Source organism: Alligator sinensis, unplaced genomic scaffold (genome assembly GCF_000455745.1).
Source record: "Alligator sinensis unplaced genomic scaffold, ASM45574v1 scaffold243_1, whole genome shotgun sequence".
Taxonomy (NCBI): Eukaryota; Metazoa; Chordata; order Crocodylia; family Alligatoridae; genus Alligator; species Alligator sinensis.
The window spans coordinates 5,182,660-5,207,914 of NW_005841841.1; the positions used below are offsets into that span (position 1 = coordinate 5,182,660).

General features: G+C 42.0%; 1 protein-coding gene across 1 annotated transcript in view; it reads left to right on the forward strand.

Moving 5' to 3' along the window:
• CFAP47 (cilia and flagella associated protein 47) overlaps positions 1-25,255 on the forward strand; it is a 757,346-nt gene that overhangs the window by 589,762 nt on the left and 142,329 nt on the right. Inside the window, exon 57 of the mRNA XM_014520638.2 lies at positions 20,058-20,153. Coding sequence (XP_014376124.2) covers positions 20,058-20,153 — 96 coding nt within the window. The remainder of the gene's footprint in view (positions 1-20,057; positions 20,154-25,255) is intronic.

Sequence of the window (25,255 nt, forward strand, 5' to 3'; positions counted from 1 at the left end):
AGTGCAATCATGAATAATTAATTGTAACTGTAAACAGATTTATTCTATTAAAACCTTGCCACAGCTGTCATTTTGATTTGGGTTTTGATTCTGAAAATCAGACCTGTACAGGTATTCTATATTTAATGCAAATCCCACATGAAACATTTTGTGACATTTTACAACTTCCTGCTATGTATAGTAGGACAAGAAAAGCTAAGTAGGCTATAGTAGAAATGTGAGACTACATAAACAAGAGAGAGTGAAGAAATCAGTAGTATACAATTATTCATTAACAGCCCATATTTTTTCCAGCGTCTCAGTATTAGATGACTATGGTTCTAAAGGTTTGGATTAAAATACTTTGGATAATGCATTGTGGGATATTTAAATAGCATTTTAGGCACGCAGACTGTAGCTCACATTTATACTATTAATCCTTCAATTTCACAAAAACTGAATTGAGTCAAAGCTTTTAAACAGAAAAAAAATGCTTTCTGGGGCTAGTCAGGTGGTGAGCTTTAAATTTGTACATAACTATTTTAATGGATTTGGGTAGGGTTCGCAGTACCTTGCAGGATCAAAGCTGAGGAGAGTTCAGAACCTTCTTTTTCCACTCAGATTATAGCTTCCATTTAAACCCTTTTATAATATTTATTACAGCATAGCTGAGAAGTTTACTAGGCAGTAAAGATAGCTTTCTATTGAAAGTGTTGTTGAATATTCTTAGCTCAAGGCTAATTCAACCATAATACTGTCCAGAATGGAACTGTGCCTAGAGATTTATTGAGATGAGTTGTCAACTGTGTCATCCTGAAATTCAGTATTCGTATGTATGGCATTTTAACATATTTGATGGCTTAAGTCATTTAGCAAATAGAGTTTTTAAAGACAGGTTGTAGCCAACTCAATAAATACAGAAGCAATACAAACTAAATCTCTGTGATGTCTGCTTGTTGTTGCCATAATGATAGCACCCATTCCATTTCAGATATGAAATTTAGGTTAATCACCATCAAATAATTCATTCTGAGATCTGGGAAAACAAGATCATTATTTTGCTATGTCAATATTTTGAAATACATCCTTCTGTGAAACCTGCCCCCACAAAAGCATAGGCAGGTAAATTAGAATGGGACAAATACAGACACTGGAAACACTTGCATATATGTTTTGGATCCGGAGTCTTTATTTTAGCTACAGCCAAATGATTTTCTGTTAGATTCTCCATATTACCATTGTCTCTAAATGATTTTTGACTGGCTCTGTGATCATGCTGAAGAGTGAGTTTTGTACTCCATTGGTTTCAACAGCACGTGGGGAACGTGTAAGAACTGTTTTGTGACTTAATATTTATCAGGGGAGGAAAGAATTCCCAAGTTTCTGTAAAAAGGAAAAAAAAATACCTGCTGTTATCCAAGGGGGCGTATGTGAGCAAAGGGTTTTATTGCTGAGCTGGGCCTCATTAGGGATTTGGATTTTTAAAGAGAAATGGCATAGGTGTGGAAATAGCGTCTTTGTTCCCAGGAGATACAAACTTTGCCCAGATCAAAATCTCTGCCTGTACCAACAGGATCTAAGATCATGGATCAAAATCTGTGGTATTTCTCCTTTGCCAATCTGTGTTTCTTCTCCTTCATTCCCAGAACTATATCTTCCTACCCCGTCATAGGCTCAGATTCTCTTCCTTAATTTTGCACCCCCACAGTATATTTTTGTTTGCCTTTCCCATAGAAATATTCTAATAGGACTTATCCTCTCTTATTCCTATTTTTCATAATGTATCTTTGTTCTTCTGCATCCAATAACCCAGATATGATCTTGTCAGTTTAGAGTAGAGGTCTTAAATACTATTACCATCTTTGTTAGAGGCAGAAATGCTATGCAGGAAGGGAAGGTGTCCTTTCTCTTCTCGTGAATGTAGGACTCTATTCCCTTTATGATACTTGGCTAAGACACGAATTTTAACCTGATGAGTATTTTTCATTTTGAACCTCAAAACACTGTTTTAAAATAATGTTTTATACTTAATGTGCACGCATTTACCTCTGAGATTAAATGGAGCTCCGGTTTTGAGATAGCACATCACATGACTGGTTCTCATTATTAAATAACTTTTTTTTTCCTTCTGGGAGGGAAAACAGGAAATCCATCAAATGATGACAAAACTAGTGAAAATAGAACTTTATATTACTTATGCTCCAAATCCCTTTATGTGCATTGAACCCTGTAGCCAGGGTGAGAGCTAGGACCCTCTGGTGGCAGAAGTATTAACTGATACCCCTGCTCTCCATTCCCATCACCCTGGATTCACCCACCATGCCTTGGTCTTAAGTGATAGAATGGGTTATGGGAACATACCTGGTCTTTGAAGTAGTCCTTTGCATGAGTGAAGGAGAGTCCTGCTGGGTGTCTTTGCAGGGCTCCTCCTCTCCTACGCCCCACCCAGACCCCTCCAGATGAAGTGTTCTATAGCAGATGTTCATGGCCTCATACCATAGTCTCTCTGATTTTCCTTTCCTCCTGGTCTTTAGCACTGCACTTGTAAAGAGCACCAGACCCTGTTCCAAAGCAATTGTCCCTGTGGCAGTGCTCCTTTGGTTCCTGCCACTTTAAGGGCTGAAGTAGGCAGCTGGCAGGTACTTGATTAAGGCAGCCATTTTCAAACTTAGGCAAGTCAGGCAGAGGCAGCAGTTTGCTGCTTGCAGCCATGGGAGCAACATCACCTGCGTGAGCTGCTGCTCACAACACCTTGGAGGTAGGGGCAGGAGGTATGGGGATGGCAGGAGGCTCCTGGTCCTGGTTCTGACCTGAAACTGCACCCTGCTGGGGTAGGTAGGGCAGATGGGACTGCCTGTGGTGGGGCACAGGACTGCTAACCTCCCCAGTGAAAGGCGGGTCAGGGCACCTTAATAACCAGCCCCCAGAGCATTGTGAATAAAAGGGCCAGGCATGGCTGCATCCACCTGAACCCCAGGGGGATGTAAGATTCTGGATAGCCCCAGGGAGGGGTTAGTAATGTAGCCCTGAGAGAGAGGGCAGGAGAGTGGCCCCGGAGTAGGGCAGTGAGCTATTTGGTGGGCCCACATAGAGTAGGGAATGTCTTTACAAACCAAAGGACTGTGCATAAGCAAGGTATTGAGTAGGGCTGAAGGGCAGCACCAGGGAATGTGTTGAGTAGGGCTGAAGGATGACCAGAAGGGCAGCACATGGGCCAACCCCCACAAGAGTGTGTTTGTATGTGTAGAAGCGCCTGGTAAGGGGCTAGGTCAAGGTTAGCCCAATATCTGGTGAATTGGCTGGTTGCTACCCAGATGAGGGTCGTGGGAGAAGCCCAAAAGGCTGCATGTTGGCCAGTGAAGGAGTGAGACTGATAAGCCTGATGGCCCACAGGAGCCACTCAGAGGAGCAGGGCAGAGTGAAGGAGGCCTAGTACAGTGCGGCATGAAAGAGGCCCAGTGAGAGAGGGCAGAGTGCAAGAGGTCCCTTTTGAGAGGGGGGCGGTATGAGTGAGGCTCTGAACGGAGCAGCGTGTGAGAGGCCTGACAGAGGACTAATTTTGGTTCGGCTTTAGGCAGGAATACGGTAAGATTCTGGATGCCATCTGTGAGGCATGAGCCACGATATAGGGACAGTGCAGAGCCATGGATAGTGCCCCTTGGCATTGGGGCATGTAAATAGGCAGCCTCCCATTTAGAACACCAGTTTATTAGACAAGCAAGTCGTGGCAGGTGAGACTGGGTAGAGTGCTCTACACAGATCGGTGGGTGGGCCAACATAAGTCCAGGCCCTGAGGTGACTCCCTGTCACAGCCCCTTTAAGGGTCACCAGTCCAAACAAATAAACAAAACGTTGGCTTGCCTTGCCCACTTGCTGAGTCAGTCCAATCAATATGGTAGTTTTTCTGGAAGCCTGAGGGGTCCTGCTGCCACAGGCCTTCCCCTTCTTCTGCTTTTTTCTGAGCCTTATTCCTTGGTTCTGGCTACTCCCCTCCTGGTTCCCTATGTGCTGCCCAACTGCCTGGCTGGGGCCAGCCCAGCTACTCACATCCCTTAGGACAAGGTACTTGCCATCTGCTTCATCTGTCCAGTGAGGCAGAGGGTTTTCGGTGTGGCTTCTCTTCTTTGAAGCTTTCCAAGTGCTTTCCCTGCTCTCCCCTGTCCCCCTATGTGCCACCTCCTCCAGCTTCAAATGTGATATACTCAACCCCACCAACCAATCTGGGATCTCCACATGCCTCCCCCTGTAACTCTCTCATGGTTGTTGTGTGCTGCATTCTCTGAGCTTTTCCTTATTCCTTGTTTTCAACCTGGATAGGCAGGATGGGAGGGGCTTTTCTAGATGCTGTGTTGTCCAGTAGGTGTCCTGTGCCTGAGCCCCTGCTACAAACCCATTTCCAAGAGAAAGGCTGTAAAACTTTTCCATATGCATGAGATGCTTTACAACACATTAGAGTAATCTAATGCACAGTAAAACATCACCATCTACACATGCACAGCAATTATTGCACAGTGTATTAATCTAATGTTTTCTAGTACCTGTAGGTATAGTGACTAGAAAAATGGCATATTAACTAATGTGCCGTATCACATATGTAGAGTAGACTAGGAGCAATTTGCTTCCAGTCAGCCTAGGCAGTAGGGGGCCACACGGGATGGGGAGATCTGTCCTGATGCTGCCTGCCAGATACATGAAGATTGGGGTCCATCCCAATCTCCACATGGCTGGCAAGCAGCGAGCTGCAAAGCCAGGACAGCTCCCTCTTCCAACTCTCCCCCCTCCCTGCACTCCGCCAGCCCAATCTCCCCCCGCTCCCCCCATCCAGAGCTCAGGACTAAGCCCCCATGACCCCTTCCAGCATGGAGTTCCCCCTGGCTGCTGCAGGGGGGCAGAGCAGGGTAGGAGCAGCCCTGGACTGGACTCCTGTTGGGCTCAGTTTGCTCCTGATGGGTACACATGTGTAGACATACACTGGGGAGCGCTTTAATTAGCCTAAATTTTCTGCACGGAAAATTCAGGCTAGTTAATTGCACATGTAGATGCGCATGCAGACAACTTCTTAAAACCGTGTGTTCTTGGAATATCTTTCCAATCAACCCCATTCATAAAACTGCCATCTCGGAACAACTGAAGTATTTGGTAAACTGACATGTACAAAAAACATTAAATCAGGTTATTTTTCTTAACTCATAGCCAAGTGTTTTATTTCCCTTGTATTGATTCACTTAATCTTCCCCTTATCTTTATCTGCCCTAAATATCTGTAAAAGGACCTGTAAAGAAGTGGCTGTAAAGCCATCCCTACATAGTCAGCCTACACTTCTTGAAGTAGAAGATATATTTTGCAACCTTGACTTCATCTCTTCCTCATGCACTTCAAAGAGGACAGCCTGTTTTATACTACTATAAAATACAGGTCAATATTTTCTTGGTTTGCACAGCAACAAGAGCAATTATAACAACATAGCTGCAAATCTTAAGCATAAATATAATGCCAAATGGTATCTTTAATAGTATTTGAGTACTCAGCTATTATTTGTAGAATGCTAATCTAATCCATTGTTCACAAAAAGGATATGAGAGCAAGCAGTCCTCTCCACAGTATACTTCCACCAGAAATTATTTAAATAGTTTAAACATGGATACTAAAGACTGCTGAACTGTGACTTTCTGAGAGACTGTCTTAAATTCACACAAACTGTCCTTGTTTGAGTAGTTTAATTAAGATACAATCTCTTTTTTAAATATAGATCATTAATTTGGCCCAAAAAGATTCTCATCAATAAACACAGTATAGAAACAAGCTGACTTAGAGAATGAAAAACTCTTATGTTGGCTCTTGCACATTAGAAACTGTTTTCATTCTCCATTTTCTGTAAATTAAATACACGTCAGTGGAGCTGAAATAATGATTCCTGTGGTCTTCTGCAATGGAGCTATCAAATGCTTTGTTTGAGGGGATTAACCCTATAAAGATTATGGTACAAAAGAAAAACAAAGCAGGACGAAACTTTAAAATTGTCTTGAATTTTAAAATCTGGTTACTATGGGATGTTCATTTCTTCTTTCAATTACCAGTGATGGCATGTTAAAAACAAAACACCGCTCCCCCTCCCCCCCCCATATCAATAAGATAATTGATTTATGTATTCAGGACTTTTTCAGAAAAGTATACACATACTTTGATTTGCTTTCTGTAGAAGCATTTGTCATTTCTATCGCTATATACAAAACTGATATTTTCAAAAGAAAAATCTAACTAGGAAGTGGAACTTTCAATTTTATATATATAGTAAGTATAGGCCAGTTCCTAATCCACTTTTAAAACATCTAGGTGGTACTCATGTGGCTTCCAGGCCTCAAAATCAGCAAACACATTCTGTATCCACTCTGCACATTAGTATAGAATAGTACCAAAAAAAAGATTAAATGAAGCAGCAGACAATAAAATAGAGGATTTCTGGTTGATTTTGGCTTGCATTCTTTTTGCAAATAAGCAAATACACCTAAGGAGTATAGAATAGAGTCCAAATTATTAGAAAAAAACCAGACTGTTTTTATTTCATTAACTCAGTAATTAATATTTTCCATTAACAGAATTATGCTCGCTCCTTGAGTTGTAACAAGTGTGCATGCCCCAGGTAAATCATTACTAGTTTGTCCATTAAGCATTCCCAAAATTCTCTTCTGCAATACATTTCAAGAGGGATTGCCTCCCTTCATTTAATATCTTGCTGGGGGGATTCCCTGTATTTCATTTATGGCATCCTCATTATAGTGGGTGTTGACACCACCAATTCTAGCATTAAAATAAAATCCCTTGCTATTATTATTTCTAATTCTGAGAGTTTATTTGGATCACCTCAAGATGTTATATAGCAATTCCCATTTCAAGATTGTATTCTGTCTTGATGTGAATGGTGGGAAATAAATGTTGATAGGAATCAAAAGGGATTCACCACAAAATTCAATGAAGACTGCTAATAGATAGAATCCATTTCAATTTCTAATCCCTCAATCAGACTTCTTATTGAGATGAATATAACGAAGCCTCCCTGCACTTGCCCTTTAGTTCTATCCTTTCAGCTACTTTTAATAAAATGAAATACCAGGAGTACACACCATTTTCCCATACCACGTTCCTTGTAAAATCATTAATAAAAACTCTCCACACTAAGTCAGATAACTTGTTTGAAAACCCAGTCATGTTCAGACCAAGAGACCAATCTCACTAAAGATGTAGCAGTTTGCTTCTCTTTAGGATCTAGTCAGTCCCTTGAGTCCACAGATGCAACAATAGGACCATCACAGGTGACAACTGAGGTCCTCAACTGTTTATTACCTTCCTTACTATGGAGAGGTAGGGTATCTTTCTTAATTACTACTCCATTAAGAGTGTAATTGACTGCACCAGTTATCAATAATTGCTTAACATATAAACTCTTACAACCAACTTGCATGGTGGATGTATGTAACTGAGTTTTTCAAGGATTGAATTCTGGATAAATAAATATTTTCCAATGGCAGAAGAAAGATTTTAAATCTTTTGGCTTAAAATTGTGCAATTTTCTGCTTCCTCTTTAAAACAAATATTTTATGTGAATAAAAATCGAGTAATAAAATATTTTGCTCTCTTAGTCTTTTTTTTATGTTTCTAATAAGCCTACAAATGATTGAAAAAAATAGAGGCAGAAGTTTTTTGGTTAGTCGGAATCTGGATCTGTCACTTTATCTATTGAAATGACATCCTTACTGTTCAGGATTTTGTTACTAGGCCTGTTACCTGACATTTCATTGTTTGTCAGTTTTCCATTAATTGCCTTAAATGAAATATTATGTGCTTTTAGATGTGGTTTCAAATCACAAATTAATTTTTAATTACTGTTAATTAATCTAAAACTAAGTATTTCTTTCTTTGTTTCCTTTAATCATAGCAGCTATTAAAGACATGAGAAATACTTGAAGCACTATTATTGCCTTCATTTTTCCATTATAGGGCTGTGTTATGTATCCAGGTCTTATCTTAGGAAGGATACAGGATACAGCCAGGCAGTGAATTAAAACTCTCACTCAAATTGGAATCAAAAGTAAGGGATAAGTGTGGGTTTGATAAATCTGTATTAAAATTTACTTTATGTGTACTGTCCATAGCTGGTGATGTGGAAAGTAGGTTTTCCTTATTATTGATAGTTTCTTCCAAGATCTCAATTTACCCTGGAATTAAATTAACAAAATTCATTGTCATAGCAACAAAATTTTTCTTAAAACAAGCTTACCCCAAAATGGTATTAAGCTTACCAGTCATGTCTGACTTTGGGTCCTCCTTCCTTGCTTCTCTGATTCTTCTGAGATTCCTGTTCTTATTTGATTTTTTAACATTTAATAATTAAGGTCCCCAGTAGGCATTACATTTAACCCCATGATTAGTTTCTTAACCACATCATCAGTAGTAACATGGCCACATGTTCAGGTAATTAGCAGTGCCACAAAAAAAGAAACCAGACAAAAAATATTACACAAAAAATATATTATGCAAAAAATATTCACGCCTTAAATTGAATGTTTGGCAGCAGGGTTAGGACTGGACCAGAATCTCTAAATAGTCCTAGTGAGGTCTCCTTTGGCTAATAATCCAATCAGCTGATTGTCAGCTGGCTCTGGGACCACACAGGAGTCCATTTGAGCTCTGATGTGGTCTTGAGGGCAGGCAACAATCAGCTGATTGTCAGGCCCACCAGCTTTCAACTTACTGTTCTCCGGGGCACCCAGGATCATGCACTGGCAAATAGGGCTCAATTGGAATCTGATCCCCATCCCAAAATCCTGCATCTTGTCATGTATGGCAGGAAGCGTGATTTTGGGGATTAGAGATCAGATCCCATGGCATTTTTAAATGAACACCTGCCAATGGCCTTAATGTACTTGTGCTTTAAATAGGACTTCTGATTTACAGAGACAGACTCCATTGTAAAAACAGGTGAATGTTATTGATTTTTTTATAATTAGGCTAATTTTCTTGAACCCTTGATGATGGGTATTTTTATGCTGGTCTGTTCTCCAAGTGTAACCTAGAGGAAGCTATGATTCCAAAACCAGACTGCTGATAGGTATCATTAGGGTGTGGAAACACTCTGACTTCATCCCTTTCCCTTCATTATGTTCACTGGATGGAGAGAGAATTCGTAGCATAGGAGCAACTATAATGGCCCTCTCCCACCTGTAGAACCATTTTGTTGGGGTAGTTTGTAAGGATTGACATGTGTGCCTCTAATAAATACACAACTAAACTACATTGTGCATATATTAGCTTTTAAGTTTTTTCATTGCTTTCAACCAGTTAGCTCCCTGGTTGATGAAATATGTTGCATTTCTTTAAAGGTTGTCCAGTTTGTCTAAATCTTTAGGTATCCAGAACTTTCCAAGAATGAGATATTATTGCAAGTAAAGTCACACTACTGCCTTCTAGAAAAGGCTTGTTACTTTCCAATCCTATGTAAGATAGAAGTTCTACATTTTGTTTTAATTGATTTTAAAATGATGCGTCCACCTTTGTTTTTGGAGCTCTTGAAGCAATTAACATGTACAATTGGAAAAATACAAATGAAATGGGGAAAGTACATAAAGAACACAATAGCATTTACCATTAATCATAACAATAACTTTACATTTGGGGTTAATTGCTTACAATGGATTAGCAACATAAAATATGCAAAGTTTTCTTTTTTCTGCCTAGGAATGAAAGCTTTATTGGCTTTCAATTCCATCTCGAGTAATAAAATCATCCGCATGCTAGGTGACACTTAAGAACCCATTATTGTAGTCCTTATAGAAAGGGTGATGACCACTTGTTCAGTGATTCTTTAAACCTTTTATTTTCTTGAAAAAAAATATTAATCCAAAGGCTAGAACTAACTGTTCTGTCTGTCATCCAAAACCAAATAGATCTATATATATATATATATATATGTCTTTAAATTAATCAGTTTCACTGAACAGGAATAATTTGGGCATAGAGTGGTAGGTTTAGTTATGTAAATGCAGACAATTTTAACATACCAAAACCTTTCAAGCTGTATTTTAGCAGTAATGTGTGTTACTGGCATTCACTATTTTATTTAATTAGACTTCATTGGACCTTCCATACTCATTGCCAGTGTTGTTAGGAGGCCAACACAGAGGCAGAACACAACTACATGTGGAAACTGGCAGAAAGTAGTAAATCAGTAGGCAGAATGAACAGTCTGATTGATCGTGATCTTTAGCAATTTTGCTTCAGGACATGTAATAGAAAGAATTAAAAGAGGGTACAAGGGAAATAGGAGATCCAGGCTGGAGATGTATGAACATTAAACATCAGAACTGACAGAATGTACAAGCATTGTAATTGTTTAAAACAGTGTGTTACAGGATGAATTTCAGAATAAGCTGGCTGAGCTACGTTCTCAGAACATGAGGATGAGATTACTATTTCTATTGTATGAGTCAACTTTGACCCTAGATGTATGTAAAAATTGTCTACAAAATAGTACATTTGGTGAATTACAATATAAATAGTTCGGTAAACTTCATGGACATAGTTAATGTATAAAGAGTCAGCAGTTTGATCATTTTAATTTTTCAAATCAAATCAACCAGGAACATTTCTAAACATTATTTCTGAATGTGTAAATTTTGAATAATACTGGAGCAGTAGCTGCTTTTAATTTTTTTTTTAAACAGAAAATAAAACCATTTGCTATTTAATAATACAAATGTTTGTATCAGGAAGGAAATCCTGGCCCCTCTGAAATCACTTGGAGTTTTGTCATTGCCTTCAGTGCAACTAAGATTTTACCCCATTTAGATCAAGGGCCTCATTGTACAACTGTTATTTACATGAATTCTCCCACTGACTACAGCAGGTCTGCCCAGGGGCATAAGACCTTGTCTATATTAGGGGATTTGAACTGCTTTATAGCTACAACCATAGATGGCCACTGATGGTTCAGATCTTCTAATATATGTTGTCTTGGCCAACTTTTGCACTTGTTTAGCTGTTTCAGGTTGGTATTAGCTGCACTGGCACAAATGGTAATGATACCAGCATATACCAGTGATGACTACAAAAATACTTAATACTTTCCAGTACTGATAAGGCCTTAGAAGTAGAATCTGGTCACAAATGTTGGCTGTTAGCACCAAAATCCTTTATTCTAATCAAATAGTTACTTCAAGTGAATATAGCTTTATGTATTAGAAGCCACTTTGGAGGACATGGAGCAGAAGGGAGGAGGATATCTGTAAGTTTCAGGAAAAAGTGCAACTAGTAATATTTTTTTAAAAAGCATCCAAATGACTGAAAAGCCATGTTCAAATAAAGGATTAAAGTCTCTTTGTTAATTAGTAATCAATTAGGAATAGGTAATTGGTTCATCTTTGGGATCTGGCATTATCTACTTTTGTATTCCTCTTAAGCAAAACTGATCTCTGTAGCAATATTTGAAATGGGATTTAGCTAGGACTTGTTCACTTTCACATTAGAATAGTTGGCTCATACTGCAGATTACAAAAGTTAACAGAATTCACAATATAGTTGTACATGCAGTAGCTCCATCATATACATTTCCAGGCTGAAATTGTCAGTTGCTTAGCTGACAGGTTACAGCATGCTCTAGGATGTCTCTTTAGTACTTATGTCCTCCCTTTATTAATATATTTAACTGAACTAAAGGAAAGTTACAGAGAAATATATTTAAAAAATAAAATTTTCCTTACAGTCCAAGTATATTGGAAATATTATAACAAGTATAAATCAATTTGGGCTTAATTAGCACAAATATAAACAATTCTCTCTAGTTTTTCAGATTAATTTTGAGATTGGTTAATCAGTTTAAAATAAAATGCTGAAATGTGTTGATTTTTGGTATAATTGCAACATGATGTTAACCACCAATTAAGATACTGAGGCACAACATATAGTGAGGTTATGAAAATATAAAGTATACTTCTGGGACATCATGAAGCATAACCCAATGTTTTAATTTCATAGAATGTAATTAGTTTATAGTAACCATATCCCCAAAGGTTAGCTGAACAGTTTTGTGAAAAATAACTTTATTGCTGTGTATATATGTGTGAAGTATAATATGAACATTGCAAAATGCCAATCACAGGAGGAATATGCCTAGTAAGAAAAACTTGCAGTAATCGGTGTAGAACATTAGAGTCTTGGGAAAACAATAGGGGGCACCGCTAGGCTAATTAGTTTTATAGAGTAAGGTTTCAGAACCGTTAGTTCCATTACAGTATCTTGATGTAATAAATATGATTTGCATACCATTATCCTGGTGCTGTGGTTAAACTGAAATACACATTTTTCCCATTCATCTTGTGTTAGGTGTTTAAAAACAGACTCCTATCCTTTGAGTACCCCTGTCTCTACACCAAACATTTGGGTCCAAGTTGGTTACGGAAGTTTGAAACTCACAGGCTTGAGGGTCATTCCCTGTAGGGGAATAGTGGAGGTTCTGACTGATAGTTTTCAGGAAAAGGGTTATATGACAACTTAGCAGAACAACGAACCAGGAGAGATCCATCAAATTCACTACTGTCACCTGCATAGGTTGATAGGATTTTAAAAATGCAGGTGTAAGAGCAATAAGCAATGATGCAGGGGTGGCAGCATTTTCCCATTCCCAGCCTCCCCCTTCCCTATCAGGGCAGACAGACCATGTCACAGGAGCAGCAGCTAGAGACTTTTTTGAGTCCTCAAATTAGGTAAAAAACTCCCTTCAGGCTCTCTCAGCTCCTCCTGCCTTCTCAAACGTGCTCAGTGCCCCCTACCCTCCCATCTCTTGCCTTTTCTACATATGCCTCTGGACCCACTTGCCTTTTTTGTTCCAGCTGCTCCTACCCCACTTGAGCTGGGGCCATGGGGAGCAGCTGAACAAAAAGTTGAGCTCAGGTGAGGACAGTGGCAGCGGCAAGCTAGTTCTTCCTCCCTGTTCCTGCTCCAGTGCTGGCAAAGAACACCCAGAGTGATCTGGCAAAGATCTGGTGGAATCTGTTCCTCCTTGCCCCACTGTTGTCCCTGGCTGAACCCTGGGGACAGTGGCAGCAGTGGTGGGGAAAGGAGAAGGAGCAGATGTACCTCTTAGCACAGAGGGAAAGGGAGAGGGTGCTAAGAGTGGGGAGATTCTTACCTTATTCAGGGCCTTAAAAAAAGGCCTTGGCTGCATGATCCAAAAGGGGGTGTAACCGTGCCACCACACCCTCTTTGGATCCTTTTTTGGTAGCCTGGATATTTGGGAAACTCTGTAGCTATTCCTGACATCCTCCAGAACTCCATCTGTCATATATAGAAGATTTGAAGAACAGTCCAAAGCTGTGCTCATGAGTCTAGTTAGGGACCTTTCAGAAATCCAAAAGAAACTCTTTCTCTTACAATACCCCCTCATCCCTGTTTTGCTACTGGATGCAAATGGGGCCTCAATATAAAGAGTAGGAGAGAAAGACAAGTGAAAAAAATCAACTGTGTTTGGAGTTTGGATGCCCAACTTTGGAGTTTGATGCCCTTATGTAGCTTTATTTTATTATAAGTTAAAGACAAAGTTTAGTCTCTATGGGAAAAGGTCTGCCAGCAGGACTGTTGTCCAGGAAACAGGGGACTCTGTCAGACATCTGCTAAAACTCAAGCCCATAGTAGCAATAAGTGATTTACTTGGCATGTGTGCATGTCAGCAGCCAGCCCAAATAAAGGCATTTAGGAAACCTCTATTTCAGAGTTGTGTCCACTGAGATTGTTTCCCATCTCTGGTAATCTGTTGTGAGGGGCTGAAGTGGGTCATGTTACACTAGTAAGGTCTACACTATGGATGTGGCAAGTCAGTGCACACTGAGGAATTACCTGATGTGCGTATTTTGTATGTAATACTTTGTGAAATGGATACATTTTTTTCAGATAATGCTTGGTATGAATTTAAGAGAATGAAACCACAATTTAATGTGTATTATTTCATTCTGTGTCACATAGAACTGGGCTTTCATGATGAGCCCTGATCCTGTGAAGACTTATTTTTATGCACTGAGTGTAATCTCTGTGAGATCCCTATTCATTTCCAGCCAGGTGATGATTTACACCTGTGATTTTAACATGGATATAGATTAAAAAGAGAGAGGGGGAGGGAGAGGGGAAAAGAGACAGAGGAAAATTGCTCTTTTTTTGTTGGTAATGTTGATGATATATATATATATATATATATATATATATATATATATATATATACACACTGAACACCAGGTAACATTACATTGCATATTAGATGAATAAAGAATACAGTTATTTAACCAAAACTCTGACACAGTTATATTTTATGGAAATAAATTCCAGGCTCAAATCTCAGACTTCAGTGGGGCTATGCTGATTTACGTACCAGCTGAGGTGTAGGTCAGTAGGAGCAGCTGAGGATCTGGCTTTCTCCTTGTAAGAGTTAAGAGACTGAGATCCTGTAAAAGAAAATAACCCTGCTTTTCCCATGTATTCTGCCACTGTCCTTTGCTGTTCCTCAGTCAAGCAGAATTGTTCTAGCAACTCTTACAGGCTAGGGACAGGCATTCAAAAAGCCAGAGCCTGAATTGATTCAACCTTTGCAGGTTAGTCTAACTTGGCTAGGTTGAACTGGTTTGTAACCACACAAACATGCGGGCATATTCCTGCAGTTGCTCAGGCCAAGAGCTGGGGGCACTAGAGTGTGCCCTTGGCTGTAGGGAAGCTATGCTGGGGATGGCAGGTGGCCAGCTGGGGCCAAACTGCCTGGAGAGGGGTTTCGTTCCCCCTCTCTGTCCCACTGGTAGGGACCTGAGCTGGATCTGACGGATGCCTCCCCACCTTGCTGCTGCAGCCACAGGCCAGCGTGGCTCCTGAGAGGGCAGGGAGAGGAGTTATTCTCCCCTCTACCCCCATTGCCTCTGGGGGACTGCCCGCACTGACTGCCACCGAATGGCAAAATATGCCCTCTCCTTTCCCCTCCACCAGACACTGGAGGAAGGGGGAATAACTCTGGTCCCTGCTCCCCACAAGGGACCCTGCTGGCCGGCGTCTGGCCCTGTCAGGAGGGGGTTGGTTGGGGACCGGGCTTCCTGGGCCAGCTCGGAGGTGGTGGTGGGTCCTGATCCTGGAAGCCATCACCGCCATGCCCCCTGCCCTATGCAGCACCCTGAGCTGTAGCTGCATGAGCAGCTGTGGGCTGGCTGGGGGGGGTGGTGTCCTGCCCCCCTCGCCTGCAGCTGCCACTGCTGTGCTGCGTCATGCCACTGGGGTGGGGGGCAGGAAGCTTCTGCCCCACCTGTGGAACGGCAGCTCCAGCTCCTGGACACCTTGGAAGGCAGAAGGCGAACAGGTGGAAAGCTACCTCGGCACTGTGTGGTATGGCAGGAGCCACAGATGGAAGTGAGGGGAGAAAGCACTGCTGGGCAAGCCAGCTTCCCCTCACCTGTGGCAGTGACTCCCCCTCCCATTTTTACCACTCAGGGAGGTGGTGGAGAGGGGATCTTCTGCCCCGTGGTTTGTGCCCCACATGTGGAGCTCCGGCAGCAGGCCCCAGACAGAAGCCTCCCGCCTGGGCGCCTTCTGCTTTCCAAGGCATCCAGGAGCTGGAGCTGGAGCTCTGCTCGTGGGGCAGAAGCTTCCTTCCCCCCATCACAGCAGTGTAGCACGGTAGTGGCAGTGACAGCTGCAGATGAGGGGGGGCAGAATGGCCCCCTGCCCTGGCCAGCCCTCAGCTACTTGTACAGCTGCAGCCCAGGGTGATGCACAGGGCAGGGGGCATGGTGGTGGTGGCTGTTGGACTCGGGGCCCACCACCACCTCTGAGCTGGCCTGGGAAGCCTGGTCCCCAGCCAGCCCACACCTAGCAGGGCAGATGCCAGCCAGCAGGGCCCCTTGTGGGGAGCAGCGACCGGGGTTATTCCTCCTTGCTGCAGTGTCTGGCAGAGAAGACAGGAAGGTGCTTATTCTGCTGGTTGGCGGCAGTTGGGGCAAGCTGACCCGGCTGCAGTCCCTTGGGGGCAGTGGGAATAGAGGGGAGAATAACCCCCCTCCCTGCCCCCTCAGGGGCCACACTGGCCTGCGGCTGCAGCAGCAAGGGCAGGGGGGAGTGCCTGGCAGACCCAGCTTGAGTCCCTGCTGGTGGGACAGGGACGGGGGAATGAAACCCCTCTCTGGCCAGACCCCCAACCCTGCCCATCCCTGCATGTCCCTGCTCTGGCTGGGGAGCAGAGGGTCGGGGCCAGCCCTACTGGACTGGAGCAGAGAGCCCAGCCCAGCCCAGCCCAGCCCAGCCCAGCCCAGAGAGCATGCCAGAATGCTGAAATACTCTGGTTTAAGTTAAACCAGGAAAGGGTGTGGGACAGACATTGCATAAACCAGTTTGAGCCAATCAGTTAAGTCTGATACTACATTCAACCAGGTTTATCTCAAACTGATTTTGGCCATTTTCAAGCTGGTTTATGTACACTGAATGTCTGTTCTGTTACAGGTTTAAACCAGTTTCTGATCACTTAAACCAATTTATGTGTAATGTCTGTCCCTAGCCACAAGGTTTAATTATACATTTTCTTCCAGAACCCCCAACAAGTATAGCAAGCTAAATACAGCAGTATTCGGTCACTTTCAGGTTAGTTGGATATGTACTAACAATCCTTTTGTATTGTATGTGAGTTGTATTTTCTCTCCAGTTCTGCAATGAAACATATCCTTTGAATATCTTTTGATTATCAGGGCACATCCTCAGAAGCTAGGTCTCCCTCCTTCAAGGAATTCTCACAACTACTCACTTTCTTCTTGCCTAACTTGAAGTTTGTCAGAATAAAAACGCTAGCCTCATTGCCACATCGTGCAGTGATTTTTTATATACCAATATGTTAGGAGTCAGTGCAGCAAGTAGGGTAAATTATCCCCAGTTGACCCCAGTTCCCTGCATGAGTACAGTTGGCTGCTTATAAGCAGCAGCCATCCAGTGCTCATCAGGCTTCTCAACAGGATAGAGTTTTTCTTTTGACTAGCTTTGGGCAACTGACCCCTTGTTCTTAATTTTCTGGTTCCCACCTTTTATGTGTGGTTTTCCAGTTCCTGGGTCCTGCTTGTTTGTCCCTGGTTTCTTGTTCCCAGGCCTGATGGCTTCATCCCTGTTCCTGGTTTGTGCCTGCTGACTTGTAGCTTCAGAATCTGGCCTTGTGCTTCCAGACTGCCTTGCTGGCTCCTTAACCCCTTGTACTTCCAGACTCCAGTTCAGGCCCCTGACCCTTGAGAGCTAGTTCCTGACTTGTAGCTTAGCTTGCTAATTGTTCAGGTCCCAGTTCCATGCAGCTATAGTTGCCTGATCCAGAAGCCCCTGGGTCCAGGCTGCATCCCTGCCTCCTTTTCCTAACTTTCCCTTGGCTTTATCATTCTACCCAAGGTCACCACATCTTAGCTGCTTAGAGTCTTTGGCCTCTAGACTTGCTTGCTTCTTTCCCCTGACTGTAACTGGGTCCCTAGGTTCCCTGACCTTGTTGTTTCCTGATCTGTTGCTTGTGACCCTCTAGGACCAAGCCCCAACCACCTATGTCCCAATTGTAGCCCTGACAGTATTTCCTGGATAGCTCCCTAGATGTCTCCCAGTCTCTTTCTTTATCTGTGTATTTAGAATTAGTTCAGAAAGGTCAATAGTATAGCACTGGCTTAAAAATATGCCTAAAAGCAAGGACAGAAAATGTGTAGCCAGGAAGACACGGGCGGGCAATTATTTGGGCTGGAGGGCCACTCAGGAAATTTTGGTCTGCTCTTGTAGGCTAGGGTGGGGGGTGAGGGGCAATTGGGCCTATCTGGCCTCAGGTCCATCTGCCCTACATCCACCACTTGGAGCATTGGCTGAAGCAGGTGGGTGAGATCTCCATGGAGACTGGCCTAGGACCTCTGCAGGCAAGGTGCACTCACCTGAGTGGATGGGATGGGGCTGCAAGCAGGTGGGCAGGGAGCAGTGGGTGGGGCCAGGGCCAGGATCATGGGGCAGTGCCAGCACAGGGCTGGGACTGGAACAGAAACACAATCTGTTCTCTGCACATCTCTGAGACAGATGCTAGTTCCCCTGCTGTCGCAGGGATGTGTGGGGAACGTATTGTGGCTTTGCCCCGCCTTGTCCCGCACTGCACCTGGTTCACACCATGGCTGCTTGCAGCTGGCAGCGCAGGGCAGCCCCAATGGATTGTGACCAGTCTAACCCAAGGGAGGTGGTGCTCTCCCCTACGCTGGGGGTCTTCAAGAGGAGGTTAGATAACCATCTAGCTGGGGTCATCTAGACCCAGCCCTCTTTCCTGCCTATGCAGGGGGTCGGACTCGATGATCTATTGAGGTCCCTTCTGGCCCTAACATCTATGAATCTATGAACCCAGGAGTGGGGTGGAACATATGCCCATGACCAAGCCCCCACTACCCCCGCCCCAGCACAGGTGTGCGCAGGCAGCCCCAATGCGGTGCGGCTGCAGAGCGACATGGCCCAGCTGCGTGGGGCATCCTAATCCAGACACGATCCATTAGGGTTGCCCTGCACTGCTGAGATGCGAGCCGCTACAGTGCAAACCAAGTGCAGTGAGGGGCGGTGTGGAGCTGGGGTCAGAGCCTGGGCCCAGGGCAGAGCTGCAAACTGCTCCCTGCCTGTCCCTGGAATGGGTGCTGTTCTGGATAGAATCCCTTGGCTTGCCAAATCAGGCCCATGGGCCATATTTTGCCCACCCCTGTAATAAAATGTCCTCCTATTTTCACTCTTTTCTTTCATATTTTCTTATAATTCATGGCCTCATTTGTGGCCTTGAGCTTGTTAGGATTGAGACTGCATGAAATACCACATTTACTTGCATACCAAATACACCTTTCCCCCAGAAGATTAGCCCCACAAAACTGGGCTGTATGTTTTAAGCAAGAAAGCTGGCTTTCATGCCAGAACAGAAACATGGGGGTGCTGGAATGGCTTCTTGGGGGCTGGCTCTATGCTGGACTCCGAGCTGCATGCATTCTGCAATGATTGTGACAGGGTTAAAGCATTCCCTGCAAGGAGAGAGTGAGTGTCACTGAAGAGTAGACTTTGTTCCTGCTTCATGCAGCCAGCATTCAACCATGACTCTCAAAAAATCTTTTCTTTGTTTTGCCTTCCAAAAACAAGGTGCATGTCTCATAGGGGGCTGTGTGGGATGCAAACAGTTCTTTCTAATATCTTCTTTCTAGATATTAATACAATATATTTGATTTTGAACAGCCACAGGCTGAGCTATATGCATAGATAAGTCCATGCCTGTGCAGTTCCCATGCTTCTAAATGCATAAAAACCCAAAAGATGATGTACCTATAAATCCTCTATCTTCTCTGTCTAGGTTTAAATATTTTCAAAATGATACATATATGAAACGGTCATCCCCATCTGAAAACTACAGTGTGGATTTAACTAGACAGGATTTCAATGGACTAGTAACCAATCAGAGTCTGTGTAATTGGTGTCATTGCTATTGCCTGTTAAAAGAAGCATTTTTCATACTGTCTGACAGTTAATTTTTTAGCTCCAGGTCACTTATTGTCAAGGGTCTGCTTCTGTTTCATACCATCACCTGTTTTGTCCCATTGCCCATCTCTTCACCCTGATATTGAAATCTACATGCAGCATACTGCTGCATAGAACAGAGGACTATGATGATGTGAGCCATATTTTCTTATATGATTGAAGCTGGATCACAGGTGGGCAATTTCTTTTGTACACTGAGTACCTGTTTAATTGACAAGATTTTTACTCAACCTTTTATTTTTTTTAATGTGTGTGTTTTATTGTAAAGATAGTTAACTGGGTTTTCATCTTTAAATCTACACTTATCTTCACCATGCTCAGGAGAGTGATTAAAACATAGGGAGATATTTAAAAAAAAGCTGTCATCTCCTATTTAAAAGTATACTTTGAAGAACTCTGTGAAGCTCATTCATTAGAGAAATTCTTTGATCGCATTTCAACCTTCAGTGAATTTCTTTCCTTGAATATGACATTGAAGTGGAAGATAACTTTTTTCCTTTTTTTTTTCTTAGATCATGAACAACCCATACATCGTGTCAGTGCATCTGTCGTACGCAAATCTTTCAGTAAGGAATCTGTTTTCCATCTTCCACTCAAGCAGACACAAGGTACTAGTTTCCTGTTTATACTACATGTTTCTACAAGGTGTCATCTTTTGCAGTCCTTGAAATATATAAGTAAAGAATTTTTGTATTCTCATGTATTTAGTTTGACTCTAGGTACCAGGAATTGGACCCATGCCAATTATACCAAAGAAAGAATCATCCATGTCCCTGGTAATAGTCTATGACAATTGTACAGTGCTTTATGTGGCAGAAACAGACATTCCTTTCTGTCCCCCTACAATAATTTTCTACCTGGAAACATGAGATTTAATTATCATATTTTGGCAAGATATTTCTACAAATGTCATTGATATTGATGTGTAAAGAAAATTAAATTACACACCAATCACAAGTAGCAAAATATGGCATCAATATGATATCCAGAAAAGTTTCACAAAAATACCTTCATCTTGATTCTACTGAGGGGATGCTTTGAATGGATGAGTATAAATTAAAATGAACGAAACTACATTGAGAGACTCAAAACTCTGTGAGTTACTGGATAGGGAAGCATTATCTTATTGAGAGATCCCACAGTGAACTGAAGAGATTTTGTTAATAAACCCACATTAATCATAACATATATTTGTGGAGTAAATGCAGATCAGGATACTTGGGAAATTAATGACATCTCCACATACCTGAAAAGTTATTAGTTTAGTATTTTGGTAGTATAAGTGTGATGTTGCAGCTGTGACTATGTGGTCCAGAAATTATGTTAGCGGCAAGAATTTATTAGTGCAATATCTTTTATCGGACCAACTATGTAGTTTGGATGAAGTTAGATAAGCTTTGAATGTTGTGCTTTCTATGAAACCTTATGAAGAATGTCTTGCATTTAAAAGCCTGTCTCTACATGTGCAGATAAAGAAACAATGGGATCTAATGCATGATCCACACAGTCATGACTCCTGCCATGCCAGAAGTGCATGGCAGAAGGCACAATTGTGGGATCGTGCATTAGATCTTTTCATGCAGGCTAGGAGCAAGCTCTCTCAGCTGAGAGCCCCCTCAGCTGAGGGACTTCAGCCATGGGGACACCACATGCACTCCTGGGACTGGGAAATGCAGTAACTGCCATCCCCCAGCCTCACTGGCTGCATGAAACCCCTGAGGCCGGAAGATCACAGCAACAGCATTCTCTCGTTCCTGGGGGTTTCATGCACCCCCGAGGCTAGGAAATCATGGTAGCCAAGATTACACAGCCCCAGGGGCTTCATGCACCCCTGAGGCTGGAATACTGGGGCTGCTGTGACCCCCAAGCCCCAGGGGCTTCACACACCCCTGGGGCTGCGAGACCACAGCCATCCCCCACAGCTGCTGGGATCCAGCTGGATCCCAGCACCAGGATGCACACTGCTGGAACCCAGCATCCATAGCTGCCGGACTCTGGGTCCTGGCAACACTGGGGTTCTGCTAGGACCCAGAATTGGCAGCTGCTGGGACTAGGAGTACCCTTAGTTTTGGGACTCCCAGCCCTAGCTGAGCATGGCACACCTCTGTGGCTGGTAACCCCATCTGGGCCAGGGGTTTCATGCACCCCCAAGCCTTGGGGATCATAGCAGCAGCAATCCCCAGAGCTTGGGGATTTCATGGTGGCCCAGTGCACCCCTGCAGCTGGAAGCCCTGTTAGCTGAGGGGTCTTCCAGCCTCAGGAGAGACCCTGCTATATGTGCACATTAATATTTGATAGCAACTAGATATAAAGTTAGTACACATTTTCAAGGACTAATTTTAGAGCTTGTTGGAGCTTTTTATTGTGTGATACCTATACACATGCAAAATAGCTAACTGCAATTAACCAGTTAATTATGCAATACCTCTAACATTTATAGGGGACCTCATTCCCTGTTAGAGCCATCAAGCAAGAAGGGAATAGTTGCTCATCTGAACCCCTTCCTAATGCTTCCATTGAAAAGCCATAAAACAAAATTGTTTGAATAAGTGAGTGAAACGATCACGTCTTGTGTAAAACTTGATACCAAACTTATCAGTATGTGGATTCAAATTTTAAAATATATGGCATATATATTAGAAATATAAAAAGAGAAGTTATTACTTATACAGCATCAAGAGTGACAAGTTACTGAATCAGACTGATGAGTAGAGATAAAGTACGGTATAAATTAAGATTCTGATAACTGATGTCCTATATCTCTATCTTAATGTAATTTTGTCTTAACCACTTACCTGAAGTAGCAAAAAATTAGGCATACTTCAAGAACTGGAATAGATAAAACATTAGGCATACTTTAAGAACTGGAATAGATAATTGGGCTATGACTATCATAGCCCTAGTGTATAGATTCTGATTCCCGGGCAGGTTTCCCCTTGGCTTTACAGCACAAATTAAAAAAAAATATATTGATCTGTTTTAGCAATGTTAAGTATCTTGATCACTGCTGATCCTTTCTTCCCTTTTTAATGATGCCAATGTGGATAACTCTTTTTTGTTTTTTTCTTCAGTGTTTTGTCACCCTAAATGCATTGTATTTGTTTGTTAATTTTCTCAAGCTCTTGCAAAGCAGAACATATTTATAAATACATGTATGAACAAGAAAAAAATTTCCAGAAAGGCTGCATGCTATTTAAATCAAATTTTAAATATTAAAATTACGTGTGTCCACCGAATCCATTTACAGATAATTTTTTTTTCATCTATTTATATGTGATTGTTTGGGAAAATCTCATTAGTGTATTTTAATGCAGACTTCTTTATCTTAGGAAAAATCTACTCTACAATCAGGTATGATTTCAGATAGTTCTATCTTTGCTACTCATTCCATCTAGATAATGAAGTACATTTTTATCCTTCTTTCTCATACCATATTTTTCCTACAGGGTCAAACTGTAAAGAGCTATTAGATTTAGTTCTTCTTTACTCATTTGGATCTGGATCTCAGTCAAAATAATCTCATATCTATAGATAGATAGATAGATACTGTGTTTCTTTTGTGAGTGGTTCCAAAGGCACTGAAAGATAATAGAGCTAATAAACTTGGCTTCCCAGCTCTTCTTCAGTTGCTAAAAAGACATTCTTCTTCTCATTCATCGCGTTTTCACTGCCAGCAAATGACTACTAGAGTTAGAAAAGAGAGATGTAAAAGTCTATTCTCCTTTCCAGCAAACTTTTTTGTATGGTGGCCACAAATTCTTACCTCTTCTCCTCTGCATTTTGTATCACATTCTGTTACACAGACTCCAGCAAGTAGGCTTCCTACTGAATTTTGGTCCAATCCTTTTGACTATTAGAAATGGTTTTAAAACTTACAATTCACATTAGAGCTCCCATGAGGAAGCAGTCAGTATTCACATAATGAATCCCACAGGCAGTGGTCCTTTAAGCAATAAAAAACCTAAATGTAAAACAAGAGCAAAATAGCAATAATAATATCTGTTACTTCATACTCTAATTTCAAGCTGTGAAACAGCTTTGCACTTCAAGCAGCTATTTTTGTCCTCAATTTATGTCCAAACTTGGAAACTCTTACTGTATCCTCCAAAGAATTTTCTAAAGAATCTGCTAAAATTGGGGTGCAGCTGGGCACAAGGACCACAGAGATGCACGCATGTGGTTGTAACAAAAGTAAATGCCTTGTACAGATAGTAGCATTAGCTCTCTGAAAGTCTTTTAACACAGCAGTCAGCAATCTACAGCCCATGGACTAAATATGGCCTGTGGAGCAATGGATTCAGCCCCAAGACATGAGGTTTTGGTGGCATTTGTTATCTGGGGTGTTGACTGCGGGTATGCTCTCCTTGCCACCTCAAGGAGAAAAGCGAGTGGCAGCTGCGTCCAAGCACCTGCCCTCCCGCCCTGACTTGAACTGGCTCCCTCAGGCCCTAAGCCTATGTTCTAACATATCACTCCTCCTTTAACTTCAGATATAATTGTTAATATTAAAAGCTTCTGGAGAGAATAGCTCCTTGAATCTCTGAGCAAGTTAAAAGGTTTCTTTGGCTCATATTTAGTTGGTTAATTTACTAATATAGAGCCTGATCCAGAGCTGACTGTTCTTATTAGAAAACTTCTTATTGACTTCAGTCCATTTTGGAACAAGCCCACACTGTATGCATTTCTTCTCTCGAAGAATAGGCCATTTTCATCTTGTCTTTGCCTCCTAGTTCACTCTTCCTCTTCCTTATTTTTTAATCCAGATTTATTTTTCCTTTCACCTGATATTAGTATTTTGTGGGCTTTTCCTTCAGCTGCTTTGTTTAGCTTAGGTTCAGTCTTTTTCCTCTTTTGGTCATTTCCTACTTTTCAGCAGCTTTCAGTTGACCACTGATAGTCTGGCAGGGCCAAGGGAGAAGGGAGGCTGCCTTGGATTGGGCTCTGCTGAGAGCAGGGGGACCTAAGGAGCAGTCACCTACCACCTACTACCTGACAGATTCACATCTGAGGCAACTTTGAAGAAAATTTAAGCTGACTTAGCATTTTGTTGTCCTACAAATTAACCCCTGGCATGTGTTTTTCATTCTATCCATGACTTTTGTTTTATTCTATATGTCAGAGTTTTTCTGATTAGCTAATATACTAATTAGACTGACAGTTTTTTATAGGCTCTTGGAAGTACATGCAGACAGGGTTTTGAGTATGATCTAATGGTTGGACTGTCTATAGGTTGGTTAATAATTGTGTGTGATGCTTAACTTGAGTTCATTTAGGTGCAATATATGTAAATTGTACATATTCATCTCAAGGTTTTTACTGTGACTCTGTAGGTGGTTTTAAGCAGGGCCTAATCTTAGGGGTAGGTACCATGTTTGGGTTGAGGAAAGCAAAGTGATCATTCACTGCAGAGGAATTTCTCATACTTCTTTTTTCTTTTTTATTACTTTTTTCTCCTTACTATCTATATTTATAGTACTAGATTTTTAAGTATCTTTTAGCCCCAAATAATAGAAAATTAGGAAAGAAAAACCACAAAGAGTTAATTTCCCTCCCCCCAACAGGGCACGCCCAAATTGCTATTGCATGAACTACATGGTTTCAGCATTGTTGAGAACTCTTATTATTTGGATTCATAGATTCATGGATGCTAGGGTCGGAAGGGACCTCAATAGATCATCGAGTCTGACCCCCTGCATAGGCAGGAAAGAGT